Here is a 19,519-nt window from a genome sequence, read left to right as displayed (position 1 = left end):
CAGGAATGATTGGGTTTAGCATATTTGCCTCCCATCTCTTTATTAGAGCTTAAAGTCAAGCCCAGTCAACGCAGAAGACGGTGACCTTGCAATCTCCCACGAGCCACTGTTTTTTTGTTTTTGGAGCTGTAGAGAAAGCCACCTCTGGGTCTGCGCGTCGTTTTGCATTCAGCTGATCCAGGACCCGCCTCCGCTGCTCCCGCCCCGCGCAGACAGGCAGGCGGGCGGGCTTCAGGCGGGCTCCCCTCTCTGACGCGCAGCCCGTCCGGTAGGATGGGAGCAGAGCAGCAGCAGCAGCACATCCGATCCGCGCACGCCTGACCGCTACAGACTACTTCCTGGATGAGAAGAATGGGACGTTTCCCAGCACCACTTTTCTCCTTCAACCTCGCTGACGCCGCGGATAATCACTTCATAATGACCGCGCATAATCAATAATAGTCGACCACTTTCCCCCTTTTTTATCCTCCTGTAGTTAAAGACAGCGATTGATTGCCGATTGACCTCCCCCCCCCCTTCTTCCTCCTCTTCCTCGTTCACTTCGGGAATGTCGCTATGTGGAAGCCCGCTGCTGCAGACACGGACGAGTCCGACCGCAGCTTCTGAATCGTGCACCGTGCTCGCCGCCTCGTCGTTCCTCGAAGCTAAAGGCAGCCCGTGCTCGGACCTGGGGCGCGTGAATGTGTCTTTTTGAAAGGCTCCGACTGCATCCTGTGACCGTCAACCGTTTACTTTGATGCGCCGCGGTGCCAACTTCGCCTCAGCTTCGGTGTGCGCGCGCGCCCGCGTGCGGTTCTTTTGAAGAGGGAAGAAGAATAAGAAGAAAAAAAAAAAAAAGACCAACTTAAATCACCCGTTGCCTTCTTGTTGCTCTCTCTCGATGAGTGGTCTAACATGCGGAGAATACAGGAACCGAGTTGCTGGTGGATTTTACCCCTCGTGTTTTTAACCTTGCCCAAACACAAAGACTGTCAGCCTGGTGAGTACTTCTTCTAATCGTTACGCGATAGTCGCTTGTCTTTTTTCTTTGTGCTGCATTTGCAAGAGTTTGACGAAACTGGATTTTTTCCTCTCTTCCCCACTCCCCAGAGGTGACGCTTTGTTGAATTCCTAGCGGTTGCTGGGCCGAGCCGACATAATAGTGTTGTGTTCACGCGGACACGTTTAGCCTCCGTGATTTGAGTGCATGTTATTGATTATGCAGCTGGACTATGTGGCGCAAGCTATCCCCCCCCCCCCCCCCCTTTTTTTTTCCCCCTTTCTCCTTCCCCTGCGTCAACGTCTAAGGATATTGAACTGTCTTCTCGTTGACCTTTTCCTCTTCTGACTCCCAACAAACACCAATTCGTCCGTCAAAGGAAGTGCTTTGCTTAAGGCGTTCGTGGACTTTATACCCACCCCACCAACCCCCCCGCTAGGATTTACTCTCAGCTCTGTCCCTTTCAGTTTTGTTGCCGTGACGTGAGGTGTCCCACGTTTCGTGGCTGACCCATGGTCGTTGTGTCCGGTTCGAGCGGAGGTGTGTTTACCGTCATGTGTGCAGGTAGAGGAGGACAGTCACAGCTGTGGCTCGGAGATGGGATGTGGGATTGTATGGAAGACGATTGGTGCCACTGGAGCGTGGATGCTGCTCATTTTTTGGACTTAATATTGTTCCACAGGACTGTGTCCCATGAAAGACTGATTAGTGAGGTACAAACTTGTAAAAAGTAAGACAGTTTGTCACCTAAGTTCATGCTCAATAATCTAGGTAAAAAAAATCCAACATAGTTCAGTCAGGTCATCTGGACAGCCTCTTTGTTTTTTGTTGTTGTTGTTGAGATGTTTCGTCCTTCATCCATCCATCTTATTATCATCAGCAAACTGGTTAGTCCACTATGAGTGTGCTGCTTGTGGGACTGAGATTGTTGTGGCTCCTTGGACTGATGAAGTCCTTTGGATGAAAGATGAAACGTCTCAACAACAACAAAAAGAGGCCACCCAGATGACCTGACTGAACTTTGTTGGCAAGACAATTTGTGTTTGTCTATTTCTTTGGTGCAACCGTGCTTCTTAATACTGCTGGAAAATTTGCTAATTTACCATTAAATAGTCTCACATAGCCAAACAGCTTATTATGCGATTGACTTGTTTGGTGTTGTTTATCTAGTTGGATGAAATAAGAGAAAAGCTATTTCAATTTATTTAGTTAACAAATGGGGGCTCGATAGCATGTGGAATAACCATATACAGCCACAACAATCAGTCATCATCTCCCTATCTTCCTCACCAACTTGGTCACCCACTGGTGTGGGATGGCAACTAATTTTTAAACCAGCATTTGTTGCAAGTCAGCCAATGAGGTTGTCAATATATCACAATTGTTGAACTCCTCGATCCTAAACAAGGGACCGAGATGGTGTAGAGGTGGAGCAGCTGACTTAGGACCAGAAAGTCGTGGTTCGACTCCCCGCCATGCCCACATGTCGTCGTGCCTCTGAACAAGACAACCAATCCCTAACTGCTCCCCAGGTGCTTACACAATTTTGTTCCACCACATGAACCACATGTGGCGCGTATGACAAATAAAGAAACTTTGAATTAGACTTTGACATAGCTGCCCACTGCTCCACCTGGGTGCATCTCAGGTGTGATGAGTAAAATGCAGAGAACCAATTTCGTCATTGTATGGGATCATCATTGTATGGCAACATACAATGATAACATACAGTAGCACTTACTTACTAAACAGCTCTTCAGTGGACATTGCCACCATTAAATCATTTTCAGCCACTTTATAATTATAAGCGCTATGTGTTGTCATCATTGTAAGCTCCCATACAATGACAAAATTAGTTCTCTGCATTTAACTCATCACACCTGAGATTAGGAATGCGCGATATATACGGTACATGGTAGAAACGATAGAAATTTAGTCTACGATAGAGATCTGTCTTCTACCGGCTAACCGCAGTAATGCTGTGTCTGAAGTAAAATCAGAGTTTTCAGTTTAATCGTTACTTTTTTTTTTTGTTAAACTGTGCATAAGTGGTGTTCAAGTGTAAAATCAGAGCTGTCAGATTTGTTACTTTTTTTTGTTGAAAACTGTGCACAAGTGGCGTTAGTCTTTTCTTTGAGAGCTAAGTAGCAAAGCTAAAAGCTAACTACGCACGGCTTGCCGTAGTGTTGCCGTATTCTGACGCATGCGCAAAACGCTGAGTTCCGTCTAAAGTTTTTAAAATTGTTTTTTTTTTTCTCCATCGAAAGTTAAAGTAAGCGTTGGTCATCTTTAGAGAAACCTGCTCTCTGATCTGTGATAAGAACGCTGCGTTGTGTGATTTGACTGCGAGAACCTCTGGTCAAACCACAGTCATTTTGTGTCAGCTCTCCATTAAAGCGGAAGGAGGTGCCCACTAGAGGGTTGGAGGGTGAAGTGTTTCAGTGTAAAATGCTGCTCTGTTGCTGTTCATTTCTTAAGTAAGACTGGAAACTGTTAAGAGTTAACAATATATTATTTTGTTTAAAACATATGGCTAAAACTACATTTGATATATTTTGCACTATTTTGCACTACAATTCAGTTTATTCAATTCAGTTTATTTATATAGCGCCAAATCACAACAAGTTGTTTCAGGGCACTTTACAGGAACATTCACATAAAAGCCAATTAGTAAAGTTCTCTATCTAAGGAAGCAGCAAAGTTGAATCTTGGCTTCGTTGCAGTCTCCCATCCTGAGCAAGCACAGTGGCAACAGTGGAAACGAAAAACTCCCTTTTAAAAGAAAGAAGCCTAATACTTGATTTGTTTATTATTTAAAAACTCTGGACCTAGTAGTGGAATTTTCTTTATTCAAAATATATGATGGCGAAAGGACACCCTATGCTTTTTTTTTTAAGCAAGTTTTATATCAAAAACATATTGCAATATATATCGTTATCGCCACCCTTTACAATACATATCGTGATATGAATTTTATGCCATATTGCACATTCCTACCTGAGATACACCCAGGTAGCATCACACCTGAGATACACCCAGGTAGCATCACACCTGAGATACACCCAGGTAGCATCACACCTGAGATACACCCAGGTGGCATCACACCTGAGCTACACCCAGGTAGCATCACACCTGAGATACACCCAGGTGGCATCACACCTGAGATACACCCAGGTGGAGCAGTGGGCAGATATGCAGGTGCCTGGGGAGCGATTGGGGATTGGGTGCCTTGCTCAAGGATGCTACGGCATGTGGGCATGGCGGGGAGTCGAACTGCAACTTTCTGGTACAGAGTTGGCTGCCCTACCGCTACACCATCTCGGCCCCGCTTTTGTGTGCTTGTTTCAAGTCATAGTGATGCAGTTAAACATGCAAAAATTTTACTTGTTCTCCAGTCAGCTGTCACCAGTCTCCTTGTAAGGTATACATGGAAAATAGTTATATTGATCACTGAATTAGGTTACTAACATTGCTCTGGGTTATTCCCCATTGGAATAATGCTTTCTATGGCCCAGTCTTTCCTTAGAAGATCTAATGGAATCTTATATCCTGGTTCTGCTGAGTCTAGTTAGGTTAATTCAGTTATTTTTTTTTTAGTTCTTTGCAGCTGTGGATGCAAATGATCAGAACAGCTAGTGTAATTGATCAAAGACGACTGCATTTTTCAGTGGTTAAAGTAGTGTCTCACTGGGCTGCAACAGATGGAGACAGGAAAGTGTGAAAATTGGCAAATTTTTGGTTGCAGTTTTGATGAATTATTTACATGTTTGACCAAGGGAACAGTGAGTTATGGAGTTGCATTTAAACTGAGTTTTTAAAAATTCACCTGTATTTGTGTGTGTGTGTGCCTTACCATAAACTACATTCTAACTCTGCTTTCCCCACATCATAAGTGCCTTGGCCAGCTTTGTATCCCTCATGGCAGTCATCCCCATATTTATGATTTAATCTTTTGGAGTACACTTGAAATGAAGACATAGATTTGGACCATGTTTTCAATAATAATTATTTATCATTGACATGATTTTTGTAATTGTACGTTTCATGTTCATATGTCAAAATAAAACTCAAGTCCTCTTTGGATGGAGCCACTCGTGACATTTAGATAGCTTCTAGATTAATTTGACATACCTCCAAGAATTCTGTGATTACTTTGAGAGAAAATGTGTCCCACAAACTCCAACAAAGTTCAGTCAGGTCATCTGGACAGTTTCTTTTTTTTTTTGTTGAGACGTTTCGTCCTTCATCCAATGGACTTCATCGATCTGTCATCCAATGGACTTCATCGATCTGAAGAGCCACAAACAAACTGAGTCCCACAAGCAGCACACCCACATAGTGGACCAACCAGTTTGCTGGTGATAAGATGGCTTTGATGTCCCACAAAACCTTTAAACATGTTCAAAATCTAAGCAACAAGATTGCAAGCCTCTGCAGCTCACATTAAGAAACCGAGAACCCCTGTGAACCTTATGACTCATTTTGAAGACTACTTGTAAATGCATCCAAAAAGTTCAATCTGGTCCTCTGGACATTCATTGGATTTTTCTACCTGGATTATTGAGCATGCATCAGGATACTTGTAAATGCAGTTCACCAACTAGCAGTCGCAGTCCAGTGAGACACTGGCTTTATTTATTAGGCTATATTAATAGTGAGTACAGCCTGTGCACTAAGACCTTGAGATAAAGACCAAGGAATTAAATTAGATGATTTGCAAAAAAATATTAGAGTAAATGTTGCAAAAATGGAAAACGAGCAAAGAAATGCTCAAGTACCAGATTTCTATGTAGTTCTAATAAGTATGGCAATATGTGAAATTTGCTTTTAGCATAAGTCTGGATAACTAAGATAAATAATAAATCTAAACTTTTTCTAAAAATAGCTTAAACTACCAGAGGGCTTTTCACTTGCAGTTTGATATATAAAACATGGACATTTCCACCATGATGCCGACTGTTGTTCATTTACCCCCCAAAAAACCTGACAAAAAGATAAACTTGATTTAAAATTTCACCCGCAGTATTCTGATATGAATTCCCCACAGACACATGTATGCTGTGGTCATGCCTTCAGTGTTAAAATGAGTCATGTGTAAATTTTTTGTAGGTTTTCATGGTGTTATGTCATACAGATAGTGACATTCAAACACTGAGACTGCTTTATGAAAACTCCAGAAAATACTAGTACTTTTTTTTTTAAATCAGGAAATTTGTGTCTGTACTGTATAATATAAATAATGGAATTTCTCCATATGAAAAATGTATACTACCCATGCAAGTGAAATCAGTTTTTTAAAGTTGAAATGTTTCGTGCAGTTTTTCTATTAACCGACATTTAAATCTATAAAGAAATACAAATCATTATTTTGGGTAGCCCAAAAATTACTTGGGGAATCAAATTTTAAAAGCAAAAAACAACACATTAGTAATCCACATAATATAATCTTTGAGTGTCTAATGTGCTAAACATAATTATTTTATATAGTATGATGACTCTGAATATTTTTATCTACTGTTTTGCTTGAAAAAAAAACATTTACTGATTAAATTTAATATTTAAGATGTATTACTATTAGGAGATGGTTCATCTTGTATAAATATAAGTTTCTTACACCTAATACTTAAATTACGCCAACAAAAGGTACCCTGGTAAAACTTTGACTTGCTTGCTGACTCAAACTAACAGTACTCTTCAGAGGCAGTGACTTCCTCTTATTAATTGTTTGAGGTGTAGTTCTGCTTGACGGGACAAAGATCACAGCCACTCCATTAATATTTTTGACCTTGTTCTTTAAATACAGAAAACTTTCTAGTCTTTATTACAGGCACATTTCAAGAAATTGGAATATCATGAAAAAAAAAGTTTTTAATTCATTTCAGAAAGTTAAACTCGTATATCAAATAGATTCAAGACTTTATTTCTTGTAATTTTGATGATAATGGCTTACAGATAATGAAAAAACAAAATTCAGTGTCTCAGAAAATTAGAGTATTCCTCATCCAGCTGTTGGTACTTTTGTCAGTATTGGCAGGAGACAAGTCCTGCTGGAAAATTAAATCAGCATCTCCATAAAGCTCATCAGTAGAAGGAAGCTTCACGTCTCTAAAATGTCCTGGTAGATGCTGCGTTGACTGTGGACTTCAGAAAACACAGTGGACTAACACCAGCAGAAGACATGGACCCAAACCATCACTGATTGTGGAAACTTCACTCTGGACTTGAAGCAACGTGGATTCCGTTCCTCTCCTCTCTTCCTCCAGATTCTGGGACCTTGATTTCTAAATGACATGCAGAATTTAATTTCATCTAAAAAGACGACATTGGACCACTGAGCAACAGTCCAGTTCTTTTTCTTCTCAGCCAGGTAAGACGCTTCTGACATCGTCTCTGGTTTCGGAGTGGCTGAACTTGAGGAATGAGAAATTTTGTAGCTCATGTCTAGAAGTGAATGAGCCGATTAGGGTGTGACTCCAGGAGTTGATAATACTGAACCTCTTCACAATATCTAATTTTCTGAGACACTGCATTTTGGTTTTTCATTGTTATTATTTTTTCATTCAACCTTTATTTATGCAGGTTAATCCCGTTAATCCCATTTGTAAAAGATAATCTTCAAAATTACAAGAAATAAAGGCTTGAATTACAGTAGTCCCTCGTTTATCATGGGGGTTAAGTTCCCACCCCCTCTTCAATAAGTGAAAATCCACAAAGTAGAAATGACAGATTTCTGAGTTTAAACAACAAACCAAGACAGTTCAGTCAACTAATAAGTTTAAATCAACTAAACTAAAGCAAAAGTTTATTTAGCAAGAGTTTGTTAATCAAGATAACTTGATAATGCTTATTCGCTCGTATTAAAATTTTAAGTTGAATGAGTAGTAATGCCTTTTATGTCTGCTCTGCAGAACACAGCAGTTCGGTTCTGGTCCGGCTTGGTTCTGGTTCAGCAGACCTACCGGTACCCAGCCTTGGTTCGGTTCTGGTCCGGTTCTGATTGGCTCTTTGCATCCACTGAGCGCAGAAGTCACTATGAATACTGTAAGGAATTTACTTTTTTCTGCTCAGATCAAAACTTTCCCTCCAGCAGAATGCAACTTTGTCTTCTGGGTAGTGCACTGTTGCTTTCTGGGTAATGTAGTCCTTTAGACTGTCAATACAGTTAAAGGCTCCAGTATACTCCCACGTCCTATCAGCCACGCGGAAACTGTGCGCACTGTGCACAGTGGGTTGAGCCTTCATGCTCGAGCGTTCACCCTGAGCGGCTGCAGAGCAGCTCCACAGACAAGGTGCGTTTACCTTCGGGATAAATTGAGGTCGCCGATTGGCCATTTGCTGACACGCCTACTAGATTGATTGACGAGTCGGAAAAAAAACAAAAAAAAACGAGAGCTGGCAGGCAGCCCCAGCCGCAGCAGTGTTTTGTGTATATATGTTAATAAAAAGTAAAACAAACAAACAAAAAAAAAAAAACAGGGAGCGCTGGCCCTGCAGCCCACACATCAGACCAGCCCACCAGGAAATCTCCAGACCCTCCTGCAGCCATGCAGGACCTGATTTTAATTTGCTCGTGACAAATTCCTTCATTTCTCACCATTTCAGTCATGGCATCAACGGAGAAGGAAGAGATCACTTGCCTCTTGGCAAAAAAAAAAAAAAAAAAGAAAAGGCCAAAGCAGTGATGAAAAAAAGGATTTTAATACATTGGTGTTGTGTACAAAACAGTCCATCGCCGGGCTGGTTATTGTGCTACACCGCGTACGCTGTCATACAAATTGAGCTTTGCGCGGACATGCCCTGCAGAGGTACGCGCGTACCTCCTCGGACATACGTACGCGGGAGTATATTGGGGGGCTTTTGGCTTATTGAAATAAAACTACGAAATGGCAGCAGTTTTTTTTTTCTTTTTTTGTTGTGTACAATCTTACAGTATTGTACTTTGAAAAACCGCAAAAGAACATGTCTGCAAAAGTCTAACTGCCAAGTAGTGAGGGACTACTGTATTTTACTCTTGTGTGTAATGAATGAATGATATCTGTTTCCTGATGCATGCTCAATAATCCAGGTAGATAAATCTGGACAGATTCTTCTTGTTGAAATGTTTAGTATTTTATCCAAAAGACCGTTAAAAATTAAACGTTTCAACAAGAAGAATCCATCCAGAGGACCTGACTTAACCTTGTTAGCTATACGAGTTTCACTTTCTAAAGTGACTGACAAAAAAAAAACCTTTTTCATGATATTCTACTTTTTTGAGATGCACCTGTATATACTAGCTTCTTTGTGATGTTCTTTTATTAATACTGAATTGTGTTACAAAACTCTTGACTGTAGATATAATTAGTTGTTCTATTGAATTTTTGCATCTCATCTTTTTTTTTAGTTTCATGGCTTTGTTGCATTTTTCTAATGTGCTGCTGTATTCAGAGTAAAACAAGCATATTATTAAAAAAAAAAAAACTTTTTACTGTACTTTCCTAAATTTAATGTGAAATGTTGTCTTTTTGGATAAATGCAATATTTATATCATTTGAAAATTGTTGCATTTGATTCATATTTCCAATTAACACAGCCCCACAAAAGATGTAGGTGTGATGACTACCAGCAGCTTCAAAAGATGACACATTGATGCAGCAGTATTGTTTATAATAGGAATACCTTATCATGAAGAGAACTGCTCTGAACTTGTGTGCTGACTGAAAAGACACCTTACATCTCCTAAATTACAAGACTTTGATTTACCAACTGGCTTTACTGGTATTAGTGCTAAGACGGTTCACTATTTAGCTTTCAGTAGTTGATTTGAAAGTGCATGCCCCTTTTTAAAGAGTTTTCAAACATTTTATGAGATGCAGTGCATAACAAAAGCCATATAGTATGTCAGTTTGCAAATTGAACTGGAGCCACTGTGTTGTAAAGCTTAACATGAGGCTGCCAGTGTTCTGTTTATCTAATGCATTAGTGTAATATTCAATGCATTTACTCCTGTGGCACAAATCATCCTCTATAGCTGAGCAGCAGCAATATAGTGATGTAACATAGTAGAATGGTTCCTCTCTGAGTCACTCCCCCCACCCTCCACCACTCCAAAATCCCCCTAGTTTCAAGCTTCCACGTCCTCATGTCCTCAGTTTGCAGCTTTATTGACTGGTAGCTTTACAAGGCCCTGAGAGCTGAGGTTTTCTCATATGGCTCGTCTCACCAGACCTCTTGCACACATCAGAAAGGCAATACAGGCTTGACCAGCAGCTGACCAGCTGGAAGGTGGTTGAGGACAAATCTAGTTGTACTCTGTCATCTAATGCTTTCAGTCAGTTCAGGTCGAGTGACTTGAATCTTACAGGCTCTGTCCCGGGTTCTGTTACTGAATCTAAAATAAAGACAAAAGGCAAAGTGGTTTTTATAAAAATCGTGTGCACTTCATTTACCGTAAATATAATATTACACTTGGCTGGTTTTATGTTAAATATTTATTTTTACGCCTCTTTACACTTTTGCTGTGCTGGAAAGCAGTATTACAGGCAAGCGACTGTTTTTGTTTTTGAGCTGTGTGGTTGAACTTGCAGCTCTGTTGCAGTCATTAAAAGCATTGATGATCTTTCTAATTAGAGCACTTAATGATAATACAGCAATGCACAAAAAAAAAAAAAAGAACAACGCTGGCTAATGGCCTTTTATATTGCTGGGGACTCATTTGAAGCATAGGACGTCAATGGATGAATATGAGGATCGTTTCAGTAGTAAAGTCAAATTGTTCTAAAGAAAATCATGTAAATTTATTTAATTATTTTTCAGATTATTACCACTGTTGGGTTATAATTGTATGTTTTTCTTTTTTTATTACCACTACTAAAATGTTACAAGCACATATGCCTAATCAGCAACATGGGACAGGTGTATAATCTTCCCATAAAACAGAGCCAATTTTTGTGCCAGTTATCACCATTAAATAGTAGAAAACCATGTGGACATATGACTTTTCAAAATTAGTTTTACGTAGTTGTTTTTAACAAGTGAATAAATATGATTATGGCATTCATGCAACCATGATCATATCAAATTATTGTGATTACATGATTAATTGTTAATTAGGACAGGCCTAGATACAAGTAGAACATTTGTGGGCAAACATTTTATTAATTAATAAATGACATTCTGATGCACTGCTGTGCCAGCAGGATACCAGCTGTCTTGTGTATCACTGATGTAGGCAACAGTATCATTATCATCAAGGTTCTCTAGATCTTCTCTGGACAATTAGCTCAATGTGTATTGTGCTGACAAACCTCTCAAAAGGAGCACTTGTGGTTTTAAAATAGCCTCACTTACTTACGCTCGGTCTCAATCATAAATGGGCTCGGCTTCCTGTTATCTGTCGTCTCCTCACCAGCTGCTTGTGCCACCCTCTAAATGGTCCAACGGGTAAACATTGCAACTGTAATCACTTTTTGCTGGTGTGTACATAATTTGCTGTTGATCCTTTTTACTGGTGGTGCTCATCCGTCCCTCACTGCTTTCAGATTTAATTAGCAGATTGTTTGTATTTCAAATTAAAAGAGTTAAACTGCAGCACAAAAAATGCATTACTGTTACCAACAGGGCTGCATGATATTAGCAAAACATGCAATTGGGATATTATTGTTTAATATGTGATTAATGATATCGGTTGTGATAAACCCACATTATCCCCACTCCTTTTCTTCTGCCATCGTGATGCTAACAGCACACTCTATCGTTTAGCATTTCAGCTGCTATGAGTTATATTGGGTGTGGACAACAAGGATAGTGATGGGTCAATCTGACAGACCAGTTATGCTACTGGAATGCACTTTAATTAGATGTAATATAAAATATAATATTTTGTGATGTTATTATTATATAATTATATTGGTATTGCGATAAGCTTTTGATATATTGTGCAACCTTAGTTCCTTGCCAGTAACTATTGTTTGAGTAGTAATCTTTTAAATAAATTCCAAAGAGAGTAGACTTTATTGCACAGCTGCCTGATTTTTGGAAAACTTTGTACACAACCCCTTATCACAATGTTAAGCAGTGATCACCATTGTGGTTTGGGGAAAAAAACACCCCAGCATGTTTACCTCAAACTGATCAGCTGTGAAAAATGTGCTTCATTTGGCTGAAACAGCTTGTGAAATGAGATGCTCATTATTATTCCACAGCTTCCTTCAGAATATCAAGTTACAAACAGCCTAACGTTTGTTTATGTCACAGCACAGCCTAAAATAATTATGTTAAAGGCATGGCGCTTTTATTACAATTTAAATGCAAGTCAAAGCACCATCGTTGTAACTTGAATGCAGCATTAGTCCATCTTGCTTCTGCACAGATATGAAAAGGAAGCTTCAGGTCCTAATGGGTTAAGGGCACCAAAGACACCCTAGAAAGTTAATTAACTTTTACAAACACATTAAGGAATGATTTAAGGTTAGAGCTTTTAGAGCAGTATTTTACTGGTATGTTTTAGCTCTGTTGCAAACGTTTCTGTGTCTGTACTGATGGAAAATGCAGGTTTGGAAAAGCCTTTGTGATTTCCCCTGTGCAAAGAAGGTAAGCTTGAGTAAACATATGCAACTGCATGTTTTATTTTCAGAATTTATGGCTTATCTGATTACTCTCCCCAAAGATACTTGTATCTTTGATTTTGCCTTCATTTGAAAGTGTTTGTTTGGTCATGTATGGAGGTTCTAAAAATGCTGGCAGCTACTGTGTGAGAGAAACGCACCATGAGAGGATGTAACTAAAGTGTAGAAAATCCAGATATTAATCTCATCAAATTAGACAACGCAGGAAAAGAGTAGGAGAAATGTTAACAAGTTGATTTTATTTGTGTGTGCGTGGTGTTTCTTGAGTCGTGAAATTACACCACCAGTAATAATAAGTAAAAATGATTAATTGAACTCCTCTTATTGCACTCTATCTACAATGCAGTAACTGGAGAAAAATGTTAATTTTACAAACTCGTTAGTTAATAAATTCATGCTTCTTCTCAATGCAGTCTCCATCTTTGGTCATTACTGACGTGGCAGCTGTTTATTTGAGCTGTAGCTCTTAAACTTTGCTCACTGCGCTTTTCAGAATTTGTGCTTTGTCTTTATTGTCATTCGCATCACATGCGGTACATGAGGTGGAATAAAATTGTGTACTCAAGGTCCCAGTTACACCCAAAAATAGCAAAAATATAAAGTATAAAAAGAAATGGTTTATAAGGATCTAGGGCTCAGTACCTTTCTAAAAAAATCGGTATCAGTACTGGTTTCGGTACCTTCACTTCGGTGTCGGTTCCTGGATGGTTATTTCTTCGGTACCGATTTTGTAATTAATATTAATTCTAACAACAAGAAATTTACGTTACACATTACAGTACAAATCGTGAGTTTTATTTTTTTACTTTGGTATTTTTCCATTCCAAGCAGTTTTCTTACATGAAAATAAACAAATAATTTCAAGTCAAAAGACCAGTTTCAAACCAGTTACACGTCAGTGTATAATGCTCACTGATACACACTGAGGACCTTTTCACTTAACAGTTTTTCTTCAGAAAAATCAACATGTCTGCTTTCTCTAGACACAAACAAGCCCGCTCCTGGCTGATGGTGTCTCCAGTAGTAGGAAGTGTTTACTCTGAGGGTGTGGATGATGCTTGTTGCACACACAGATACCTGGTTTCCAGTTTGATAGCACTGGCATAGTGTCCCTCACATTCCACCAGCAGGTCACTGGATTCACTGAGGTAGGGTTGATGCAGACATCTGTACCTCTGTGTCTCTTCCTGAATCTTCTCTGTGGTTTTCTGAGGTTTAGGGCTCTTATCATAACCCTAATTGACATGAGAACACAAAACATCAACAATAACATGGTTGTGGTATTATTGCTCACAAACCATTATCTAGTTCGACAGATGAAAGTTTAACTGGTCAACAATGTCCTTTACAGCTCACTTACCTCCACCATGGAGCCTCCACTGTAGAAAAAGGCAGTGCCCCCCCCCCCCCCCCCCCATCTCGCTTTTCTTTTGTCTCCCTTTGTCCTCCTCACATCAGGGTCAGAGGCTCCTGTGAGGAGAACATAAACAAACGGTGACCATTAGGTGAACTGTTTAACCAGCTGATCCGATGGATGAGCACATTTTTGCAAGCTTTATCTGTTACTGTCAATCTTTAGTTAGCTTTTGATTTTAGCTAGCTACATAACCATAAAATTAAGCTACAGACCAATATCTTAAAGTTAGCATTACATGGATCCTAGTTTAACTCACCGCGATGTACGTGTTAAGCTGCAGTAACATTAACAAACGTAAATTTACCAGCTGAAATCCCAGACACAGCTCCGTCCTCGGAGTTCTTTGATGAAGCGGAGTCCGGTCATGGAGATAATTAATCAGGCCGTTCATGCTCTCTAAAGCCCCCAGTATACTGCCGCGTACATCCATATGCAGAGGTACACACGTACCCCAGGGCATGTCCGTGTAAAGCTAAATTTTTACGACCGCATACGCGTACGCGGTGTCGCATAATAAACTGCCCAGCGACGGACTGTTTTGTATGCGACACCAATGTATTAAATTCCCCTTCTTCATCTCTGATCTGGACTTTTCTTTTGTTTTTTTGCCAAGAGGCAGTGATCTCTTCCTCCGCCGTTGATGCCATGATTGAAATGGTGAGAAATGGAGGAATTTGTCACGAGCGAATTAAACTCAGGTCCAGCGTGGCTGCGGGAGGGTCTGGAGATTTCCTGGTGGGCTGGTCTGATGTGTGGGCTGTAGAGCCAGCGCTCTCTGCTTTTTAAATTTTTTTTGATCTTTTTATTAACAACATATAAACACAGAACACCGCTGCGGCTGAGGCTGCCAGCGCTCGCTTTTTTTTTCTTTTTTCCGACCTGTCAATCAATCCAGTAGGCATGTCAGCAAATGACCTATCGGCAACCTCAATTTGTCCCGAAGGTAAATGCCCCTTGTCTGTGAAGCTGCTCTGCAGCTGCTCGGGGTGTACGCTGGAGTATCATGTCTGAACCCTCTTGTACCGTACACGCGTGAACGGACCTACGCGGCAGTATACTGGAGCCTTTATCTCTAACACTCATAGGCTGACTTTAACGCTGAGAGGAGGGGGGGAGGCTGCAGTCCCCCTTGAAGACAAACACGGAGCAACTTTCCTCATAAATTGAGGCCGTTCGACACCACACACGCTGCACGCGTGAACCCCATCTGTGGGCGTAACCAGCACCATAGACATAGAGCTGTAGGGCAGCTCTATACAGCGCTGGGTGTAACCACGTAGTCTATTTGTCATATGTCTGGTGTTTTACCTGCCTGCATGCTGAAACCACGTGACACGTTACATCCAATACCAAAACTTGACACCGAAAGAAGAGTGACGTTTCAATCCATACAGAGACCGACGGGAAGCAGGGCAAAAAGTGTTTGTGCTGGGTGAGTGGGGTCCTTCATGATGCAGGCGGCCCTCTTCCTGCATCTGGAGGTGTAAATGTCTGTGGTGGTGGGGAAGCTGACTCCAACAGACTTCTGTGCAGCCTTCATCACTCTCTGCAAAGCTTTTCTTTCTGCATCTGTGCAGCCTCCATGCCACACGTTGATGCTGGAGCACAGGATGCTCTCCACTGCACACCTGTAGAAGGAGGCGAGGACCGAGCTTCCCAGTCCAGCTCGCCTCAGCCGCCTGAGGAAGTAGTCTCTGATGAGCTTTTTACCTTGTCAGCTTATTAATCTTAGTGCATTGTACAGCTCTTAAGTTATGAAAAAAAATGTTATTTCATTACTGTGCTAAACAAGATAATTCACAATATTATTTTGGCCTTTAGAAAACTAAAAGATTTACATTTTTACCCTTTAAGAACAGACATGATCATCAGAGTCTTAAACTTTCAAAATTATTGTTTGGCACAGCCCTATTTTTAAAAGCATAATTAATTATTCTCCTTCATGATTCTAAAATTCATAGTTAAATTTTCCTATTTTATAAATTAGACCTTGTCTGCATCCATAATAATTGACCTCTAGTCGAATCCGTTTTTCAACTATTGATCTTTTGTAAAATGCAAAACGAGCACGTGTATAATGGCATTTCTCAAGATAACCTTGCTCTGTGCTACAAGGTGAAATGTGTGGGTCTGGTAAGTGATTCTCTACTAAAGGAGCTTCTGGAAATGTATCCTATTTAGTTTTTCTCCCTGTTCCACGTGCCATGTGCTCGTCTTTATCTTAAAGTGAAGCATTTTTAAATAAAGTTGAGTCATTTTCCAAGTAGTTTGTCATATTGGACCATTATGAGGCAGATTTGGCAAATCAGTCAGTTTATTTCTAAATTCTCTGGTGTTTTTGCAGGCAGCGTTGTTTCTTTTACGTTCTTGGAAAGGAACGGAAAGGCAGATAACATTTTGTTGGTTGCAGCTTGATGAGCAATACGTCACTACATTTGACGCATTTCTCCTCCATATTTTATCAATTGCTCAACAAAGTTACAAAAAAAGGACCAGAACATCCAATTAATTTATTAACAGATTTTTTTCTTTAGTGGGATCATGTCCGCATTTTCAGATTAACAGTGCATGAGCAGCAGCAAATACATTTGAGTATCTATTTCGTTTTTTATTTCATGATGAGGAACACATATGAAAGATCAGTGCTAAGGCTTGTGTGTCCACCGGCTACATCGATTTCCAGTTGTGCTATGGCTTTGTCATATCTCTTTAGGGATTTTCATAAGTTTCAGAAATGGAACACCCTCGAGCAGTCTGTTCTGCTACAACCATATTCCCAGCAATGTTGGCAGTTGCTTTGGGGTTTTTCTTTCGCTTTTACATGTTTCTAAGAGACACATTTCCAGCTCATATATAATCAATATGGCAAGGAATCCTTCATGACTGTGTTTTTCTTGTTTTTAATTAATGCAGCTGCCTGCGTCAGAAGTGAAACCACAGATTTTTCCTCTCAGTCTTTACATACTTGTGTAGAAAAATGATTAACAAATGAAAAACATTATTAAATATTAATATAGTTTCAGTTGTCGATGAGTATTTAAACAGTCGCTGCTGAAATTCATGCTGCGGAAGGTATATAGTCTGGCATGGACTGTTCCAGTGTTATAAATACATTACAATATGGCAAAGAGAGCCTTGAGTAAAATAGAACGTCATCTGCCTGCTAAATATTAACTCACTTTCTGACACTGGGGGTTCGATTGCCTTGCCTGGAAATATAGAATTTAGTGTTAAAGTGAAATATTTTGGTTCATTTTAGATTAACATTCTTAGAGCATTGTTTATCTTGCAAGATAATCACAGTAATTTGACATTAATAGTGATTAAACGGTTTATTTGTTTAACCTATGTTAATCGAGGCAATCAGTCATCACTTTATTACTTGATGCATATGGTTGAGTTCACTTAGTCTTTCAGCCAAGACACTGAAAGCTGGTCACAGTAGCATTTTAATCATTCAGGATGACTCACAGCCATTTCACTCCAGATCAAGACAGATTTCATCTGTCTTGGCGACATTAAACCCAAAACACACACACACACTAACTGGATTTGACCAGGTGGGTTTGAAACGAGGGGAAGAAAACTGCCATTGGGGAAACGAGTGTACTTATTTCCTGTGCTTCGTGACAATAGTGATTAATATCTAGGCAACAAGACACTTCCACTGAAGGACATCTACTGCACTAGAGGACTTGGCCATATCAATAAATGTCCTTTGTCCTTCAGTTGCGATGTCCGCTTCCCCCTTAACAATCTTGCTGTGATGTGATACTGTGTCAGCTTTACTTACAGCTGAACTGTCAGTCAATGCCGCCCTGTGGAGAGTGGAGACAATGGAACCTTCAGGCTCCTCTTTCCTTTATTGTGTTATTGTGGGTCAACAGACCCTGTGTGCTTTCTTTGTGCTCCTGTGTTTTGTGTGGCTGCATTTTAAATTGTCTTTCTTGAAGTGAGGAAAGCAACATTGAAAAACAGGCAATCTCGCCGGCAAACCTCATTTGGGCTGTCGTGAATTAGGGCTACAATCACTAAAGATATAGAATTAGGCTGCGCATGTTTTATCATGCGCTGGATGCTGTGCTGAATTAAAAACAAGATTGTTGAAAGGGAATCAAAGTGTGTTTGAAATTTTAAATTTTGATTTTTGCACAAATTTAACAAGTGTATAACAATAAATTTACTTTTGCTTTAGTAAATAGAAGTAATACCATTTCTTATCCACCAAAGTAAAGTCAGGTCCTCTGGACAGTTTCTTTTTGTTGAAACGTTTCGTCTTTCATCCAAAAGACTTCCATCAGTCCAAGGAGCCACAATAAACTCTTAAAAGCACCTTCACATAGTGGGTCAACCAGTTTGATGGTGTTCAAACGGTTTCTGGAGTCCGCCCAATCCCCCGTCGACTTTTATGAGACAGCCATGGCCAACGTGGTTCAAAACATCAAAGTTCAAGGAATGCCATTTGTGGTTTTCATGTGGGTTAGTTAGAATTCAATACTGGGTCACTGCAGTCTAAATGTATAAAGTAACACTTAATCTTAGAACAGTTCATATGTGTTGTCAAGAGGATGAACTGTTTATTTAAAATGAACATCACAACCTTAACCTATAGAAAAAAGAACAAAAACTTTGATTAGTTATTTGATAATTGATCGATTACTATCATTAGTTTTACAAATATTCATGTAATATGTGTACAGTATAAATCAGTGGTTCCCAAACATTTCAACTTTTGACCCACAAACTAACAATGTCAAAAACTTGCCACTAAATATTGCTAATTAAAGCTTTAGCAATAAGCAATTCTTCTCATTGAAGCTTAAGCTTCAATGAGAAGAAGTCTGAAGTCATACTGTTCCATCCCAGTGGCTCACTCATGAACCATGACATTGACCTTTTCTCTCTAGCCCCGCTAGAGAAACAAAAGGTCACTAATCTGGGGGTGATAATGGACCCATCCTTAAAACTCAACAGTCACGTAAACATGATGGTAAAATCCTGTTTTTTTCAGCTGAGACGGCTGTCTAAGCTGAAGCCTATACTCTCCAAAAAGAACCTTGAGACAGTGATCCACGCCTTCATAACATCTAGGCTTGATTACTGCAATTCACTTCTGTTTGGAATCAGTCAGTCCTCCATTGCTCGTCTACAACTGGTCCAAAATGCTGCAGCCCGATTTTTAACTGGTACAGGCTATAGAGAGCACATCACGCCAGTTTTGGCCTCCCTGCACTGGCTACCCATTCACCTTCGGATCCATTTCAAAATTCTCATGTATGTTTTTAAATCACTGAACAGTTCCGCCCCATCCTATCTCACTGATCTTCTGCAGCCATATGTCCCACCGCGCTCTCTGAGGTCAGCAGACCAGATGCTTCTCTCAGTCCCAGAAACCCGTCGTAAGCTCAGGGGTGACAGGGCTTTCTCTGTTGCAGGTCCATGACTGTGGAATGAGTTGCCACTGAGTGTCCGGCAGGCTCCCACACTCTCAGTCTTTAAGTCTCGCTTGAAGACCCA

At 40.2% G+C, this 19,519-nt stretch overlaps 1 protein-coding gene across 1 annotated transcript in view; it reads left to right on the top strand.

The window, feature by feature from the left end:
• Positions 1-572: 572 nt before the first annotated feature.
• The window catches only part of LOC119412753 (receptor-type tyrosine-protein phosphatase gamma), a 172,630-nt gene continuing 153,683 nt past the window's right edge, over positions 573-19,519 (top strand). Inside the window, exon 1 of the mRNA XM_037679790.1 lies at positions 573-979. Coding sequence (XP_037535718.1) covers positions 895-979 — 85 coding nt within the window. The 5' untranslated portion in view covers positions 573-894. The remainder of the gene's footprint in view (positions 980-19,519) is intronic.

The sequence above is a fragment of the Nematolebias whitei genome, chromosome 7, assembly GCF_014905685.2.
Source record: "Nematolebias whitei isolate Nwh7 chromosome 7, NemWhi1, whole genome shotgun sequence".
Taxonomy (NCBI): domain Eukaryota; kingdom Metazoa; phylum Chordata; class Actinopteri; order Cyprinodontiformes; family Rivulidae; genus Nematolebias; species Nematolebias whitei.
Note: the sequence above shows the minus strand (reverse complement) of the source record. Positions and strands in the feature narration are given on the sequence as shown.